At 41.0% G+C, this 20,041-nt stretch overlaps 1 protein-coding gene across 4 annotated transcripts in view; it reads right to left on the bottom strand.

The window, feature by feature from the left end:
- IQSEC1 (IQ motif and Sec7 domain ArfGEF 1) overlaps window positions 1–20,041 on the bottom strand; it is a 688,386-nt gene that overhangs the window by 102,049 nt on the left and 566,296 nt on the right. The window contains exon 1 of one of the 4 annotated variants that reach the window (XM_045024039.1): window positions 10,316–10,720. The exons of the other annotated variants lie outside the window; for them this stretch is intronic. Coding sequence (XP_044879974.1) covers window positions 10,316–10,380 — 65 coding nt within the window. The 5' untranslated portion in view covers window positions 10,381–10,720. Of the gene's footprint in view, window positions 1–10,315; window positions 10,721–20,041 lie in introns of those variants that run through there. 4 annotated transcript variants of the gene reach the window in all.

Genomic DNA, 20,041 nt, shown 5'->3' with positions numbered 1-20,041 from the left:
CACAACACTAATTTTAAAAAGAAAGATTCAGTTTCTGCAGCTGGGGAAGAACTGATCAGCGTGCACAGCTGAGACAGCATTTGCTACAGTACAACAATAATCCTTGTCTTCATACCAGCCATCCTTGCTTCTCTACTCTGTTGTGGCTTCAGCTGTTGTGTCAAACCAATCAGAGGGAGAGGTAACCCTGAATGATATCGCTGCCCAGAGAATTAAAATCCAGCTTGTTGGCATTTAGGCTCTGTAGGAAGTCAAGCATCAGATTCCTGCCCTCTGCTTCTTTTCTGGCCCTGTTAGTATTCTCTCTTTCTATTTTTGCTTCCTAGCTGATATATTTACTGTATTTCAAATAGACAAAATTTAATTTAAAAATAGAAAATGAAATGCCATTTATTGAGACAGAACATGTTTCATGTGTTGAAATATCATGCAGGCAACAAAATTACACCAAGATCCTAAATCAAATCGATTTGATGACTTTTACCACTCGACCTATTTCAGGGTTTTTCTCCTTTGTTATTTGAAACAACTGCTAATACGCAGTCTAAACAGCTGGGAACAATTTTTGAGCAGGCCAGTCTTCCCCTTCAAGTACCTCAGTGTTCACAGGCAGAAGGAAGTTAAGGAACTAATCAGGAACTGAAGAACATACCAAGGGCCTCAAGCAACAGCAACGACCACAAAAACAAAGGCTGTTTTATTTTACATAACACCTCACAACTTGGTTTATTTTAAAAAATAAACATATTTTCATTTAGGTAACAAGCAAATATTCTAAAGGAGGATCAACGATTCAGAAAGTATGTTAAACAACAAATGGATTCAGTTTCATGCTTCCTCAAAAGCCTATGTTAACTACCAAAGCCAGTTCAACTCTGACACAACCCGATTGAGTGAACAGGGAATGGATTTACAATTAGTCTGGAGCTTTGGATGCCCCATTCTCTACTTAAGAAAGAAAGAAAGAAAAAGATTTTTCACCTTCTCACAACTTAAATTGACTGTTTGTCTTCCCCTAGTGGCTGGATTTTCCCCAGCTATCAATAAATGTGATGATGTTACAGAGCTGGAGAATTATGAAAAGCCAAATTCAAAATGAAGATAACTGGAGAATGCCAGCACAGCAAGACAAATTTAACTCTGCTTATTTTCCATTACATCTAGAAACACAGTACTCCTCTGAGAATGCAGCCATCCCTTCCACTCTGACTGCCCCTTAACCCAGCTCAAGTTTGGAGAGGATTTAGCAGTGTTTTACTTCAAAGGAAAACAACATAATTTCAACATGCATAAATGCACACAAACAGACTTAAGAAGTTACTTCATTGGGCAGTAAAGAAATTGGATAATAGACACAACACAGTTACTGTACAGAGCTTGCTCCTGCGCTCAATGAAGTCGAGGGGAGTTGAGGATGAGGAACTGGCCATGAATGAGGTACACACTCTGAAAGACGTCTTTATATTGTGACTCACTGGAATGTAATCAAGGCTGAGCAGCCTTTAATCACAGACCTCTTCATAAAAGTGATTTTTTTATCCTTTGCAACACACTCTGAGTTTTCTATACTCATAGTATGCACAGTATTTAGGAAAACAGTCTGGAAGGGAGATGGGTTCTGTATTAAGGGGAGATAAAAGATCAGAGCTTCTTACATTCTGGGCAAAGAATTTAACAAACCAACGTACACAAAACTGAAGTCTTGTACAAAAGAATATACATAGAGTGTAACTGTGTGCAGCCCCTCACTACCAGGGTGAGACACAAACCAGCAGACTCCCTAGTCTCTAACAAGTACAAGAGCTATCAACAACTTTTTATCGGACCTCCAGCTTTTTCCAGCTCCTCTCCTCTAAACCAGGGGTTCTCAAACTTTTCTATTGTGACCCCTTTCACATAGCAAGCCTCTGAGTGCAACCCCCCACCTTATCAATTAAAAACACCTTTTAATGTATTTAACACCATTACAAATGCTGGAGGCAAAGCAGGGTTTAGGGTGGAGGCTGACAGCTCGTGACATCCCATGTAATAGCTCCACGACCCCCTGAGGGGTCCCAACCCCCAGTTTGAGAACCCCTGCTCTAAACTGAGCCTATGATCTATCAGATCTCTGATTGCCATTTTAATGGTCTCACCTCTATTAGGGGCAGACTAAGTACAGACTCTCAGTGGGTTGGAGGTGGAGTTTTTCCAGCCCTGCCTCTCAACAATCACAGTAAAAAGGTGGAGCAGGTCTAGGGCAGTATTTCTCAATGACTGGTCCATGGACAGGTGCCAGTCCCTGAGATCTTCCTGACAGTTTAGGAAGGCAGCAAGCTGGTCCCTGGTATCAAAAATGTTGAGAAATACTGGTAGGGAACTACCAACACCACACTACTGGTGGGCTTTACTGTGATGTGTTGAAAACTGTGTTAAAATTGTGATCTATCACTTGAAATTCAGAGGAGTTCTCCTGGTCCTGCTTTCAGGCAAAAGGGCTTTGTAGGGAAGTGTGCAATCAAAGTCAGTCTACAGACAAATAGCCTAGAGTAAGGTGGGTGAGTTGTGCCTCGCTCTGTTAGGGAGCAGCCTGCTTTGTCTTTCTCTGGTTTGGGGGTCTTGTTATTCCAAATTCAGAGGAAGAGTGTTACATTGCAATCTTTCAGTAAGAGTATTTTGTGTGTATTTACCTCACTTTTCTGTTTGTACGAAATGAAACATATCCTAAAGATGCAGAGGTTTTGGGGGTCTACTACAGCTTGCTGTCAGCCAGGAACTTTCTCCTCATGAAGATAGCCTTAGAATTTCTCCAGGGTTACTTTACTCTATATGCAAAACTATTGGCCACTTACAAACAGTTCTTAATACTGGAGAGTTTCACTCTCTCTCTCTCTCTCACACACACGCGCTTATTTTTGAGACAAATTACTGTAATCCTGATTCTCCACTATGTTCGAGCAGTGCTGGGGTGTAGCGAACAGTGGTGGCTATGGACTGCCAGCTACAGCTCCATGATCCCAGCCACTGAGCCCTGAGGGATGATCTAGCAGCATTCTAATGTTCACTAACGGAGCTTTCACTGGCGGGGAACTGGGCATACAGAGCTCAGCTCCACCTCACTCATTCCTGCCAAGCCTGTCCCTGCCCCACACTCTTTCACCTTATGCTGGGGGTAGGTAGCAACAGCAGGCAGAGGAGGATGCTATGCCACCTTGCCAGCTTCATACCAGTGTAGATTCCCTCTACATAAGAGAAATTCTCCAGGGGAATCTCTGGCCTTTTTAAGTTAACTTTGTGCTGTTTAGGCAACGCAAAGTCAGATTAGAGAATTAGCAGATTAGAGAATTTAGCCCAGTGGATACTAGTTAGTTCCAGACAAGGAAACCAACCTCCCCCAATAAAATACTCAGTACATGTAGGCTTTATAGGCCATTAGCCATGGCTGAGTACAGTCTAATCTTTTCGCCCCAGCGAATACTTTTCTAGGGCTGCAAGATGGGTACTCAGTATTTTTAACCAAACTTGAGACAAACTGGACACCAATAATCAGAGGCCACTTTTGAAAATGGTCAGTCTAAACTAATCCTGTATTACATGCACCAACATGATAGGGAACAAACAGCAATATTTCTTTTTAATTATGCACTTGTCCTACTCAAATCTCTCTCACACACCATCGTCTGCTACTAAAAATAAAAACAAAACTTGAGGCTGCAGTGAGCCTATAACTACAACCATTTCCCTGCATATTGAAGACACATCCTCCTCTCCCATTTTCTTGAAAAAAAAAAAAAGCATCCCTGTTGTCCAGTGTTTTACAATCTCAATGTCTTCTTACCAAGGTGCATAGAAAATTGTTTGAGACAAAGTAGCTCAATGTAACAAGAGTATATAATTAACAATACTTTGTATTTCTGTGCCACCTTTTCTTAGCAGATCCCTGAGCATTTACAAACATTAACTAAAACTCATGACACACTTGTGAGATATCTGCATAGGGATCAGTGAAGCCACCTCTGGAATGGAACACAACAGCTGTTTAATGGCAAACTACATAAGAGTGTAAGAAGGGAAAGTGAATGTAAATTCTATATCCAATTGAAACTACAGAAGGAGTTTAGGTCAAGAGAAAAGTAATTACCTGAGCTGGAATATGACCAGGAAGCCAAAGTTTAACAGCCCCACTCATACAGAAAATGCTATCGGAGCTCTAACACAGAGACGATCAGGAGTTCTGGTGTATGTCTCATTTGAATGATAGCACCTCCTGCCACAGCAATACAGAACCTCGAACACAACACCGGGGTACTGGTGGAACACTAATTCAAAGGAGGAAGAGCTACTAACTGAATCATCCACATTGCTTCCTGCAGCTTTTCTCCTTGGAGTTCTCCCATGCAAGTACTGACCTGGCCTTACCCTGCTCAGTTTGTGGGAACTGAAAGGGATCACAGAAGCAGTCGTTATGGCTGCAGGCTAAGTATATGCTAACCCAAGTCAAGAACACGTTAGCACACAGATGAGCCTGAGCCACAATGTTCAGAACCAAACGTGCATTTCAACTTCCCCAAGCTTCAGAGGTGTTCAGATGTGGTTTGGCCATTTATAAGGATAGGGACCAGGTGCGAAATTCTGAATCCAAATTTGAACTTTCCCATAGCTGGGAGCTGCTCAGAACTGGAGGTCTGGTGGGAGCTCTTCACTACTCTAAAGACTTCCATACAAGAGAAAAAAAAATTAGGTTTGTGCCCTTTTGTGGACAGGGTGTGGAGGGGTTTTGTGCTTTTTTGCTTTTTTTAAAGTGCATTAGAAACGTAGGACATGTCTACCCTGTTTAGCATGGAAGACTCAATGGACAGAGAACCAGACAGAGAGTATTTGGTTAAAATCCTTGGGCCTGATTTTTTAATTGTCCTGCACCACGTAGTCATTTATATCAATGCAAGGTGAGTGTAAAGTTATATACATTAGAACAGTAGCATTCCACACCCACTTTGCACATTCCAAATTACTATACACTGTGCAGCACAACAGAGAATCAGGCCCTTTGTACTTCCAGCTGTTTGGAAGACATTTGAGACATTTGTATTAACAAAAAAACAAAAAAAAGTTTGTTAGGGTTTGTCTACACTACACAGCTTTTAGCAACACAGCCGTGTCGACGTGGTCGTGTCGCTCAAAGTCTGGCAGCATTAACACTGTTTGTCGGCACTTTTGCCAACAAAATAATTCCACCCCCTACGAGTGGGGTTCACGTTGTCGACAGGAGAGTGCACCTGCCGACAATGAGCCGTTTACACTGCCACTTGCCGCAGCAAAACTTGTGTCTTTCAGGGGGCAGCAGGGGTAGGAGAGGGGCTTTTTTGTCATTCAATTGGCAGTGTAGACACAGCTTAAGATATACAACACCCCGCTTTTCATGAATTGAGGGCTGTGAAAGCTCTCATTCTCCCCTTCTCCAGAAAAAACAAACAAAAAACCCCCACAAAATTCGATATATTTGATCAGAAACAAAATAACCTTAAAAAAGTTAAACACACTGTCAGGCCTTCTTTGTCCATCACAAAGAATAAAAAAAGAGCAAAAGCTATTTTTGTCATTTGCAGGTCACCTTTAACCTTAAAATGAAGATATCTTAGGGCTTTGTGGTACAGCAGATCAAAGCACCAGTCTCTATTCTCTGGCAACTTGAATCAAATCATTATGTCACAGTGAAATAAACCTGTAGTCTTCATCTAGATCCTAATTACAAATGTCCACCTAACAAAACCATGATATAATCTGGGATGACATAAGAAGTTATATGGGTACGTGATTAAAATATCTTCTGTTAATAAGTGTCACTAGAAGCTTGTGATCAGTAGTTATCTTTGCAAATCCAAGCCATATAAATTAAACATAATCTATATTTAAATAACTTTTGACATAAGTGACAACATCCACGATGCTGAAAATTAACATTCAAGTTCTGGGCCAGATTCCCCTCACACCTATGCAATCTCATTAGATGATGGAAATTCATGGGCGAAACTGAGAACAGATTTGGCCCTTGGCCCACAGTCCATTCCAGTGTAAAAGGAAAACTCAAATACAGCATGCTGTGCTATTTAAATTATGGAGTGGAAAAAAATTAAGGGATTTTGAAAATATCACCCTAACATCTGTCTTTATGTACAACAAATTTACAATGCTGGGTGAAGTTCTCTCATAAATGGGGATGAATTCTTGCAACACACAGACACAGCTGCCAAGCTTTGTGCAGATCCATGTGTACTACTCTCAGTGAGAACAAGTAATTATATTTTCCTCAGGCTGTGCCCCTTTGTCTGCATGCAGTGGGCCAGGAATGAGTGAGAGTCAGGGGTGGGGGAGAGGCTGGAGCCTATATTTTTGCACACCTCAGAAGCTGATGAGTGGGGATGTCGAGAGAAAAGTGCAGTTGAGGGAAACTTAGAGGCGTAGGAGGAATGGGACAGTGAAGCTGGAGGGAGCCTGAGTCCAGTGTCCAAAAGGAGAAACTACAGGGGATTCTGTCCAGTCCTGCTGGATGCTTGGCAGTACAATCTTACGACCATCACTATTTCACGGTTTCCCAAAAACCAGCCCTATGATGAGGGCTGAATTACATTCTAATTACAGCCCCTGGGCTGTGGTACAAAGTTAGGGCCACACGGCAGATGTCAGCTGGAGCTTTGCACAAAGATAGAATATGACACTAATGTAGAGAATCAGGCCAATTTTTTCATGACCTCTGATTTTTTTTGTGCCTCTGTTTCCAGATACTCAACCTGAGACACCTTGAGCCTGGAGTTTCAGAGGTGCTGAACACCCCCAGTTTTAACAAGAGCCAATGGGAACTGCAGGTGCTCAGCACTTTTGTAAAGCCCAAGATAGCACCAAGTTGGAAACCCCAAATCTGCAGCAATCGAAATCTAAGGCCACCTCTGAAAATGTTGGTCTAAATTGTTACTTACTGTTCAAGCAGTCAGTCAGTGGGGGAGTGGCTATGTGATGCAGGTCCACTTTTGGAATCACAGCTATTTCTACATGTTGTGGTTTGGTCATGTGCAGTTAGCCAGTTTGCAAGCACATCTGCAGTAACTGTGTGTAAGTTAGCCACACAACTGTGCAACCTTTGCCATAAGAAAATCTACTCTTTGAAGTGTCGTCATTAAACTTCAGAGCTGACACACTGCCAAGATGAATAGGGGCAGCTGGCTGCTTCTTTTTTCAAGTTGTTGTTTCAGGCTAAGATAATAGTACCTTACTTCACATTCAGACGAGTCTCTTCTGTGCCCAGAATGGATAGAAAATGAACAAAAAATAAAATCAATAAAAAAAAGTTTTCATTCTGCAGAATGTGAATCTGTCATAAGGCTCAGGAATCCCTCAATTAGACCAGAGGTACCATGAGGCCCAGGCACGTGCAGCTCATACTGCAGAAAAAACACACTGCCAGTGAAAATTGAACATGATTTTTTTTTCAGCAAAGGAGGACTGACTCAGTCATAGAGAGGCCTACCAGTGAGTATCCAGTAAACTCATTAGCCAGCTGTTAGAAAATGTTTCACTATAGATTTGTAATAGGAAAAACAAATCAAGAGGCATAGTTAGGCTGGATAGCTGCACTTCTCAGATGAGAGAAGGTACTTGGGCTTTTGGATTTTCCTATCTGAGCAGCACAGATTACAGTATTTAATAAAATTGCTTGGCTCTTTGTGTTATCAATTAACTATATCGGGCAGGGCTGGGATGTGGAATTGCTTCTCAAATCAGAATTCTGATACAGCCCCCCTTCCCCAAATAAAAAAAAATTATCCTTGCACAGTGTCTAGAATCAATATTTCATCAGTTAGCATTATCTACTTTATTGAAATTGAAACTTTGGATCTCTCTGGTGAAAGTTAAAATGGTTTAACATTTTAAATACTAGTACAGAGATGGATTTAAATGGTTGGAAGCCCACTCCACATGTAAAATTCTAGAATTAACTAAACCACCTATTTAACAAAGAATGAAAACTTCTAATTACTATATAACAGGATCGTAAACACCAGCAACTTCAGGGATTAGAAAGGGAGACCACAGCTACAAAACAGCCCTGGTATAAAAAGGAAGCAAAATGACAAATACATAGTTTTAAATCAACAATATTGAAATCCTCTAGGGGGACTAGTTAGATGCAATAAATGTTGTGTTTATAAAAAGAGTATTACCCTATAAGCACAGACATAATTAAATAGGACTATAGTAAACAAAGTGCTCTGCAATTCCTCCTACAACACATATCAGATAGAGCAATCAGGCTTTCCTGAACGGAAGAGCATGAACACATGCACATGGAGAAGGAAGAATAGGACTGCAATGATGACCTAGTGGCAAACTGTAGCTCTGCAGGGACAGGCATGCTGCCATTAATGAAACACATCATGCATTATATTTGTAATCTGTTGCCCAGTTGGAATGTCGTTTAGTCAAATATTATTAAGTGTGCACAACTGTGGCAAAGTTGTGCACACTTTGCCACAGTTGGATACATTTCCATCGATGAAGTGTATCATATTTTTCAAAGCAACACACAAGTTTCCAAATTTCCACGTAAAGAAGCTTTCCTATACAACTTCAATTACTTTCTCAAGAAGTATAATAGGCATCAGACTCATTATATTTCTGTTTAGAAGCTATAGTAAATTTTATTTTAATATTTTCCCTCATGAGTCCATTTTCTCTCTTCTATTGAAAATATATCTCCCTCTATATCCATATAAAGCCACATTGTATCTAGTCATTTTTTAGAATTGTTTATACTACTTTTTTTTTTTAAGTTTACCAGTTTAAGATGTTGGATACATTTGCCTAATTGAAGTAATTGGTTTTTTTTAATACTCAAAGTATTATCATATTTCTTGTTGGATTACATTTGTTTAAATGGACAAGAGATTATTTTGAATAGGGCCTTTTACATATGAGAAAGCAACTGTTTTTCTTGGCTATTTTAACCGCGCATAACAATGCACATTTTAAAGATTGCCTAGATACCAGTTTGCACAATTGACTAATATATCCAATGGTTAACACCACAGGTTTCAGCATTCTTCTCATTTAGGTAATTAAATATTTAAATAAGTTAAATATGAAGCAATGTGGAAACTTTTATGTGCATATCAAAATAACCAATACTGTCACTAGTCTGTTTTTCCTAAATTAGTTGCTTATCACACACATAATATTAAGGCCTTCAAATAAAAACTGATCATTATTATTTTGTTTGGAGCAAAGATTCCTAGGATAAATTGTGATCCACAAACATCATTAACTTCAGCACATTTACACTAAATACATTGACAACAACATTAACTCTGGTTTCCCTGGAGGATTTCTGACAACTACAAGAACAGTACATAAAATGGCTTTGAAGTAGAGCTTGTGGTTAACTTGATATTAGTCACATGCTTTCTTGGAATACATCATAAGCTGAATAAAAAAGGTGTATGTGTGTAAAATACTGCACATACCTGGGGCAAATCACATCCTACTATCAGCACTTTTTATAAGAGGAAGGATAAAAACAGCAGTATCATCTGTCACTAATTAGCTGCAATAAGTTTAAAAGTTGACTTTTGATCCCACGTTCAAATAGCTACATTATTAATTTGGGCCTATGTCTATAAAAGGAAGATGGCATTGCAATTGCATTTTCCCCCAAAACCTAAGTACGTGTGCTATGAAATCCAACTATAAGAGCTCCAGAAAAACACAGGGTCCTCTACTACAAAGCTACAGTTGGCTGTAATTAGCCAGATTACATTACACAGTACTATGTCTTTAGCTGTGTGCAAAGAAAATCCTTAAATGCACATATGGTTCAGAGAAGAGGTGCACCATTATACACACGGTGGGCTTTAGAAAGTACTGTCGAAAATGTGGGGCTTTTTTGGTCAGCGTATAATGTGTGTGGTGGTAAAATCGTTTCCTTACACACCAGCAGCGTGTGCCACACTGATGGAAATTCCAGGCGAAAGTGGGTTGTTGTTCCCCCCACAATTAAAGCTTCACGAAAAAAGGAGTCAGCGAAAGCTAGAAGTTCCGAAGACAAACCCCCTTTGTGCCACAGGATCCGTACTGTATTTGCAGCGACACATTTCGGGGAGCTGAGCAGGCACACGCACACACACACAACCTGTATTTGCAGCTAGACAAGAGAGATGCTCTCCGCTCCTTAGAGCGCTGCCAGGCACTGACACAGGGGAAAGCGAGAAGCAATCTGCCAGCGGAGAGCCTGCTTTACAAGCCACACCGCTTCCCAACGCCTCAAACCCACACGGCAATGGCTTACCAGCTGTCAAGCTCCAGCTCCAGCAGGGACTGAGTCCTCTCCGAGTTACAGTGCAAGCACCACATGGCTGGAGAGAAGTAGCGAGGGGGGGTGTCCAGGCGGCTAGCATAGCCTCCCGCGGGCTCGCCTCAGCTCCCCTTGCCAGGCCAGGCCAGCACAGTGACACGTGGGCACCCCCGCCCCCAGGGCCCAGTCCTCTCTCTGGGTGAGTCTGCGAGCAGCGGGTCCGAAAAGGCACGAGCCGGTCCACCCTTCCCGGCTCCAGCCCTAGCAGCGCGAGGCAGGGAATACAAATGCCTGCACGGGGAGGGGTGCATTGATCTGATTAAGCGGAGATTGGCTGCCAGAGAGAAGGGGAAGGAGGCGGCCCCCGCCCCAGGAAAAGAGCAGGGACTGGAGTCAAGCGAGCTCTGGGCATTGCAGGAATGTGACGGGGGGAGGAGGAAGAGGCAGGAGTAGCCTCCTCTCCCTGTCCCCTTCCTCATGTGGCGGGGACGGGAGAGCAGAGGCTCTATTAATCGTTGCATTCAGGCTGGGAGAGGCAGGCTTCATTGCTATTCAGCAGCTTGGTGACTCTGGGTGGCGGCTCCTTCCCCCGGCTCGCGCTCTGCTTTGGTGACAACAAACGTTGCTGTTGGCTTGCAACCCACTTGGCGGGGCTTTAAAGGCAGCGTCTCCCAGTCCCCCTCAAACCCACACATCCCCGCTGCCTGGGAGCAGGCAGGTGTCGGTTAGCATCTTTCTCCTTCTGCAGGAGTGGAGCAGGGCCACCCAGAGGATTCAGGGGGACTGGGGCAAAGCAATTTCGGGGGCCCCTTCCATAAAAAAAGTTGTAAAACTATAGATTATATTATATTCTCGTGGGGGCCCCTGCAGGGCCTGGGCAAATTGCCCCATTTGCGCCCCCGCCCGCAGCCCTGAAGTGGAGTGCCTCTCATAATTATTTCCAAACTTAATTAACACTGGAGCATTAAGATAAGCTCAGATCTCCATTAATTACAAATCAGATATTCCCCATACATTCTGTTGGGCCAGGTTCAGATTGGCTTTTAGTAGTGATTAGTTCCCAGAAGAGATGCACGCATGGGAACAACTGCAAAACAGGGGATTCTAGCAAAATGCCAAACTCCTGCTGGACCTTATTCTCCTTTCACAATGTTTTTACATCAGTGTTACTCCATTGACTTCTACAGAGTTAGTCCCTGTTTACAGTGGAAATAGTGAGGTCACAATTAAGCCCCATAACCAGTGGCGGCTCCAGGCACCAGCGCACCAAGCGTGTGCCTGGGGTGACAAGCCGCAGGGGGTGGCCTACCGGTCGCCGTGAAGGCAGCAGCATTTCTGCAGGAGGTCCACCAGTCCCGCAGCTTTGCCAGCAATTTGGCAGCGGGTATGCCGAAGCCGCGGGACTGGCGGACCTCCCACAGGCAAGCCGCCTAACTGCCGTGCTTGGGGCGGCAAAATATATAGAGCCGCCCCTGCCCATAACAGTGGGAGTTTAGGTAGTGTGCACAAGGAATGCAAGATCAGACCCATATAGATTAAAAGACTCACTCATTTAGAGCTAGGGTGACTGGACAGCAAATGTGAAAAATCGGGATGGGGGCTGGGGATAATAGGAGCCTATGTAAGAAAAAGACCCAAAAATCAGGACTGTCCCTATAAAATCGGGACATCTGGTCACCCTATTTAGAGCAAGAATTCCTGGTTTGGGGTTAATTTTAAAGCAGATTTTAAAATATCCACCTTAAAGGGTTTGCAAGCTGGGTTTTGATGAGATATTTATAATTTTGCTCATAATTTGTTGATATCTGCCTCATTCACCCAGTGACAGCTTGACAGCCTTGATAAGCTTTAGTTTTCCTTGCCCACCTTTTTAACTACTTAAAAATCTCTCTATCAATTATCTTTTAAAGTATTTTGAATCTTTCTTTTAAAGCAGTGAATGCAAACACAGGCACTTTATCAGAGAATAGATTCCCTGTGACAAAGAGGAAGTGTTTGCATTTCTTTTTTGGAGCTTCTAACCAACTACATTTAAGCTTCCATGAAATGGTCCATGTGCACAGTAACCAGAAATAGCAAGGCTAAAAATATTTTTAAATACACCAGAATAAGAAGGGAGGGGGGAATACAGCTGCTTTCTTACAACATAACTCAACGCAGCTAGCTACATTGCAAAATACTGGTGACACAAATATTCCACTTATTTTCCACATATAATTCAAAGCACGTGACCATGGAATTATGAGCCATTTTGTCAGTACTCTGGATCCTGTCATACAAAATAACGAAGTCTAATTTCCCTTTTAGTACTCTGGATATTAGTGCAATATATATTCATGGGAACATTAATTCAAATGTTGATTATGTTCTATACAGCATGTGTATTCCACTAATATGTGATGACTTCTTGTTTGCAAAAACACCTAAACTATTTGTTACTATTGTATAGTGTAATGAAGGGAAGGAAGAAAATGCACTTCTAGACCAGCGAAGAAACCAGCACACAGTAAATATACAGAAAAGGAATGGGCATATTAAGAGCTGCTGATGCGTGAATGAATAATGAAAATAGTGTTTTAGAGCCATATTCTCCTTTCTGCTCTACTGAATCCTGGTCTGGAAGGAGTACAGACTCTGTAGCATCATATCTCCAGGCAGCCCTCCCTCCAAACCCATGGATTCTTTTGTGGTATAGCCAGGGCCATCGACAGCAGGTTTGGGCCCCGGTGAAAACAAATTCCCCCCCCCCCCCCCCCAGCAACGGGCGGACCGGCTAAACAGGGCCGGGGAAGCCGGCTCCCAGGCCCCCTTCCGGACCGCCGGGCCCCAGTAATTTGTACTGGCTTCCCCCCCTCTCATCAGCTAATGCTGATGATAAAGGTGAGAAACCTTATCCCCATTTTACAGATGGATAAACTGAGACATGGAGAAGTTAATGGATTAGTCCAAGGTGATGCAGGGACTCATTGGTTGATTTGGGACTAGCATCCAGGATTCCTGACTCCCAGTCCCCTGCACTTGTCAACATTCCACCCCTTGCTCCACAACAAAGCCATTTTTCTATGAACAAGGTCATTACCTTCTATCTTGAAAATAATTATGCCACTTTTTTCTTTAAGAACTTTAAAAACATGCCTGTACGCTGAGGATTTTCACATGCTTGACTCTATACCTAATGTATATGAAGCCCCTTAAACTGTAGTTTAGCTATGAGGCTGAATGTTTTCATGACAGAGCATAGTGAGTGATGCTAATGGCTGCTGTTTAAATATGGATCACGTAAGTTCTCAGTGCTATCAAAGCTCTTAGGAGCTAGCCTCATAAGTTTAAGATCAGTCCTGATTGCATCATCAGAAGCTGAACAAAATGAAGCATTAGAGAACATATTACAATCTTTCTAGAACATACTGTATGTAAACCTAAGTTTATCCAGACCAGTTTTTTCACCTAACTGCACCAGATGCATTTGAAGTGTGAGATCCTTAACAGGTATCTGGAAACAAATTTACACTGCAATAATTAAAACTAATATTTAAAAATAGCAAATCTGAATTCAGCCCATTATGCTATGACTCAAACAGAAGCAATCACATCTCCCAAAGTTTTACAGAACTCTCCCTTTTTAGAGTGGTAGCTCCCTTTAGTCTGTATCACCAAAACAATGAGGAGTCCTTGTGGCACCTTAGAGACTAACAAATCTATTTGGGCATAAGCCAATGTAATGACCCAACCACTCCCAGTCATTATTCAGGCCTAATCTGATGGTATTCAGTTTGCAAATTCTGCAGCTTCACGTTGGAGTCTGTTTTTGAAGTTTTTTTGTTGAAGAATTGCCACTTTTAGGTCTGTTATTGAGTGACCAGAGAGATTGAAGTGTTCTTCTACTGGTTTTTGAATGTTTTGGTTCCTGATGTCAGATTTGTGTCCATTAAATAATCTCTCTGGTCACTCAATAACAGACCTAAAAGTGGCAATTCTTCAACAAAAAAACTTCAAAAACAGACTCCAACATGAAACTGCAGAACTGGGATTAATTTGCAAACTGGATACCATCAGATTAGGCCTGAATAAAGACTGGGAGTGGTTGGGTCATTACAAAACCTAGACTTAATTTCCCCAATACAAATTTCTCCCTACTGTTACTCACACCTTCTTGTCAACTGTCTGTAATGGTCCACTCTCTTACCACTTCAAAAGTTATTTTTCCTCCATTGGTATCCTGCTGTTAATTGATTTATCTTGTTAGACTGACCTCATACTTGGTAAAGCAACCCCCATCCTTCCATGTATTTATACCTGCTCCTGTATTTTTCACTTCATGCATCTGATGAAGTGGGCTCTAGCCCACGAAAGCTTATGCCCAAATAAATTTGTTAGTCTCTAAGGTTCCACAAGGACTCCTCATTGTTCTCCTTCTTTAATATTTTTATTTATTTTAAGAGCCCATCTTATTTGGTGTGTGTGTGTGTGCGCGCGCACAGCTACAAAAATTAGGATATTAAAACCTAACTACAGAATTTCTTCTCCCACCAGTATATTTTTTACCTCTCACTATAATAATGGTCATGCACTATAACAACTCTGTATCATACTCCAGCTATGTTTTTCTAGCCTGGCTCCCCAGATTCCCAGGAAAGAGATGAACCTTACAGTGTATTTGGAACATCAACAGTCTGAGCTCTGAAGGTCCAAAGGGGGAAGTCAGTTTCAGAGTCTATGACCCCTATTAAAGATCACCCTACCAGCTGCCCTCTCCCATTTAAACCCGAGCACGAGATTTTTGCTGATCACAACTGTAGCAGCATAGCACGGGGAGAGAGGCAGTCATTCAGGTAGGCAAGTCCCAATCCATTTGTGGCTTTATAGGTTTAAAAAAAAAAAAAATAAAAAATCACAGCACCTTAAACTCCACCCTGAAACTAACAGGCAAATGGTGTAGCCTGCAACTACAATGAAGTTATAATGCATTGAAATAACTGTAATGTGCATATAGTTAAGGTTCTGTACAAGAAAATTATACAAATTGTAAGTGTTTTGAGCTACCAGGAAAAGTGTTTCAAGAGGGCGTAAAATTGTTTTCCTCTCCAAATTACTTTCATTTTGTCTAAATAAGCATCATGTCTGCATAAGATGACAAACTGTTAACCATGCCCTCTCTTTGTACACATTAAGTTGCCAGAGAACTGGAAGCTAATTTTACAAACGTAGGAAACATCTTACATTTTATCTTTTACTACAAAAGGTCTTATTCACAAATCATTTCCACAACCATTATGCAGCAACAGAGCAATCTGAATTATGCCCTTTGAGAAGGAATGCATGAAAATACATCAAAAGAAAACATTGGCCAATCATTGTGGCTTTAGAGATCTTAGTAAGGGCTTTGTTAACCAATAAACTGAAATAATTGCTCAAATAAAGCAGGTGTAAAAAAAAAATAATCCAGGGCATAACTGTTCCCTTAATTTACATGCATTTCTTGTTTTCTCCCATATAGTGAGTTCATTTAACATTTTTACAGTAGATAAGGCATGACTGGTTTGAGCAGGTACAGCATTCCTTATACTTATAGGGGGGAATACCAGTTGAGCCGATAATATCTCTCCTCCTGGTAAAAGATCAAAGGAAACTTTAACTACACTCACTTTAGATATTTGCAGCTGGTACATAATTTTGCATTGTATTTTGGTGGGGAAAAAATTAATGGCCAAGAAAGAGTTAGGTAACATGAGTAGAATTGGTTGAAAAGTATTTGACAGAACTGTTTTCCATTGGAAAATACAGTTTCACCAAACTTTTTGCAGGAACATGTTGATTTCAATGAAATTTTTCATGGGGAAAAGAAAAAATGAATCATTTTAACTTTCTCATTTCATTTAGATAGTGATGCTTTCATTTTGATAAGGTAGAACGTTTAGTTTTTACTTTACAAGAAGTCAAAATTGAACTGAATTATAATAAATTTAATATGATGTAATATTTAATATTTTACTATATTATAATGTAGAAATTTTGACTTTTGATCTGATCGTTCTGATCTGGTTAGGAATTAAAACAAATTATTAGGAATTAGAATTTCCCATGGGATGGAAATTCCATTTTCCAATTAGCTGTAAGTCAGAATTTTGATCCGATCAATTTGCAAAATCCACCATGTTTGGTTCATTTTCTGAATATAGTACTGCATTAGACATCAGCTTTGTTTTACCTGGGTAACTATTTAGTACCTGCACAATGCAGTGAGGCAATGATTCATGTAAGCACTTAAGCATGTGCTTAACTAGACTTCAGTGGGATTTAAGCATGTATGTTAAGTGCTTACTGAAGAAGGGCGCTTTCCTGAATCGAGGTCTTAAGCCTCAAACTGGATCTTCCTTCTACAGATATGAGCATGCCTGGTCAGAAACCCATTTACTTATAGAAAGAACCAGAAAGAATACAGCGGTGCCTTTCTGTTCCAAAAACTATCTGAATCAGCCCCTCAGCTCCTTCCCTCCCCCAATCTAAAGAACCACAAAATGTCAATTCTGCTGTTTTGATCATTCTGTTATAAGTACCTGTAAATTCACTTTGGGTTTTAAAATTTTAATTCCTACCCCTGAAATACAAAGTAGGGATTAAACATCAAAATCCCCTATGTATTCAAGATAGGATTCCTCTCATATATTTCCATAAGGAGAAATTAAACATTAAAAACCAAATTCTGCCTGTGCCATACAGAGGGGTGGTATGAGCACCAGGAGAACCTAATGCTGGGGTTTTTTTGGCCATACCGCACCCACTTTTGGCCAAACCAGGTCCCAAATTGCTGGTAGCAGCTCTCAATCAGGCAACCCCTATGGTTGTGATTTTCCACAGCGGTGGAAACTTGACTGATTTAGGGCACAGTGCTTTTTAGGAGCATAGTTATATACACACTGTTAACACAACTACATTTATTCCTTTTCATATGCATAAACCTGTGCAGATTTTTAGCCAGAAACTGTCCCTAAAAAGTAAATAAATTACACAGCTGATAGAAATCAAACTTAAGTTTTAGGTTCATTTTCCTTAAGGGTCTGATGCACTGTAACTTTTAAATAGGGCATATGTTTACTAAATGGCCTTACATAAAGAGGAAAATACAAATAGAAAGAAGTGGGGGAATACCCCTTAAGTAACATCACGATATATTCCAAACTCCCTGCTACTCTTTACTCATTGGTGGTACTTATGCTCCATGGTTCACTTAGAAATGTCTGTGGGTTCATTTCAAGCACAGTCCATAACAAGAGGGTAGGCATTGCGTGGATAGCCATTTTACTACACCAGATTCTGCTGGCAGGTGCATGAGCATTGCTGACCTCCTCTGAATTAAAAAAATATATATATCAAATCACTTTCCCCTTTACTTACCTTCCAAATTCAAGCCCCTGTGTTTTCCCTGTAAAAGCTAATAGCCTTACAGCTGCCTTAAACAACACTGTTTTATCTATTGTAATTTCATCAGCTCTTATGGTAGCACAAAGACATCAGGGTGCAGCTATCGTCAAGCATCAAAGAAAGTAGCAGCAAGAAAATCACTTGCATGACCAAGCCTTAAGAGCAGAATCAAACCTTTAATCCCCCTGCCTCAGTTTCCCACTGTCACCAGATCAGTCCAGTACTAAAGGGAGTAAGCAAACTCGATGCAAACACACTGATTGGTCTAATGCGGCACTTGCTAACAATGTTCAGTGCTCTATCACTCTACATTTTTCATGTGTGTGACCAATTAACATATAAACAATGCTCCATTTTTGTTACTGTTTGCATGCCTGATACTAACTTGACAGAGAATGTTGTCAGCCAGGAAGGCAGAACAGACTAATCTTAAAATGGACCCTATTTTGTTCCTGCTGTAGAAGTATAATTAAACCCTCATGTAAAGCACAACACTGAAATTTTGGTTTATCCAACAATTTGCATAAATCACTGTAATTTAATGTGTTAATAGCTAAGATATCAGGATTTATAAACCCCCAGAGTGCAACAAATGCAATTTGTAATTACAAGTGCACAGCAATTTATACATGTCATCTAAATCTACACTAATTATTACCCTGGTTAAGAGTAATTCCAAACTTAATCACATTCAGTACAGTGTTATTCACAGAGATCTAAAAGTTTGAAATGGGTATTTATCCTGGTTTTGCTTGGATAGACCCAGGGGGTTACCCAAAAGACAATATAACCATACCAGGGGAGTTCTTTCCATACGAGTTAAAATACTACCTGGTTACACCCTAGGAAAAAAACGCATAAGACAGTTAAAAGGCCCATTATTCCTTCCACAGAGCAGCTTTTGAGACTATCTTAGTTCATTTCCAATATGTTGTGTGTCATAAATAAGATTTGCCTGTCTATAAGGAAAAAACAAAGTATGGCATAATCATTGTACCCACTTGCATATGGGTCAGATATTCTCAAAAAGGGGAGGAGAATAAGGAGGAAGAATTCCCTGCCTTCTATATCCTCTCTCCACTATTTTTAGTGCTAAGAGAAATGAAATATTCCTTATTTAACTCCGGGCTTTTAGCAACATGAATATATTACATATGGAATATTGTCTTTTGGTTGGCTTGGTTCTTCAACTGCAAGAGAATGTGATGTATGGTGGTGAGTTTTCACATAGGCTGGAGTCCCATGTCGATTCTCCAATATACCAGGCCACTCTTTAAGCACTGATACATACATTGCTTACTGTCCTTTTTGTCTCCCTAAAAGGAATTTCTAATCAGATGTCTTGAATAAGTTCCTTCATTTCCTTTAGCTTTCTGCCTTCAGATTTTTAAAAATCTGGACATAAAAATAAATAAAATAAAATAAAAATCAGAGTTAAACGTCAGGTAGCTCCAACATTGCTTCTGTTTTTAAATGAACTTGTAATGCTTTTTAACAAGTACAACTGGGAAATGCCTACTGGCAGCACCACGTGTATTGCCGTGAAGTAGACATAACAGTGAATCCCCATAAAACAATTACAACAAAACTATGTTCTTCTAGGAATTGATCCAAAGCCTATTCAAGTCAATGAGAATCTTTCCGCTGATGTCAGTGGGTGGAAGATCAGGGTCTTAAAGTACTTTTCATTCATATATCTCAAAGCACTTTACAAAAGAAGAGTTGTAGCATTAACTCCATTTGAAAGGTGGGGAAACTGAAGCCCAAGATCACTCTGCGCAGGTTAGTGGCAGAATCAAGAATAGAATGAAGAACTTCTGATCCTCCAGTGCATAAGCACCCCTTTGGCCAGATAGAGCATTGCGCAGAGTCTGTTTGGTTTGGCAGGGTGGTCAGTCTGCCTTTCTTGTCTGAATCTTTATAGTCCTACTCTGGAGGCAAGGACGTTAATTTCTGTCCCACTGGGTTATATGGATTCCCCCTTATGTTTGGCAGGGGTCAGGAAGGCCTTGTCCTCAATCGGCTTGGAACCTCTTTTGGTTCTTAAGTCTCTGCAGAGGGGTAGGTAGGGGAACCCAGGTCCACCCACTTCACTAGGCTCCAGCTCAAGGCCCTTAACCCAGGCAGGCAGAATCAATCCTCAGCAATTCTCCTGCTGTACCGTGACTTCCTTCCTACCACCCTTGGCTTCTGCAGATTATGGCTCTGGTCATCCCTTCTCTAGGGTGCTGTCACTCTTGGGCAGTTTCTCACCAGCTTGCTGGCAGGACCTTCTTTCTCTAGCCTGCTTGCTCCTCT

Source organism: Mauremys mutica, chromosome 7 (genome assembly GCF_020497125.1).
Source record: "Mauremys mutica isolate MM-2020 ecotype Southern chromosome 7, ASM2049712v1, whole genome shotgun sequence".
Lineage (NCBI taxonomy): Eukaryota > Metazoa > Chordata > Testudines > Geoemydidae > Mauremys > Mauremys mutica.
Note: the sequence above shows the minus strand (reverse complement) of the source record. Positions and strands in the feature narration are given on the sequence as shown.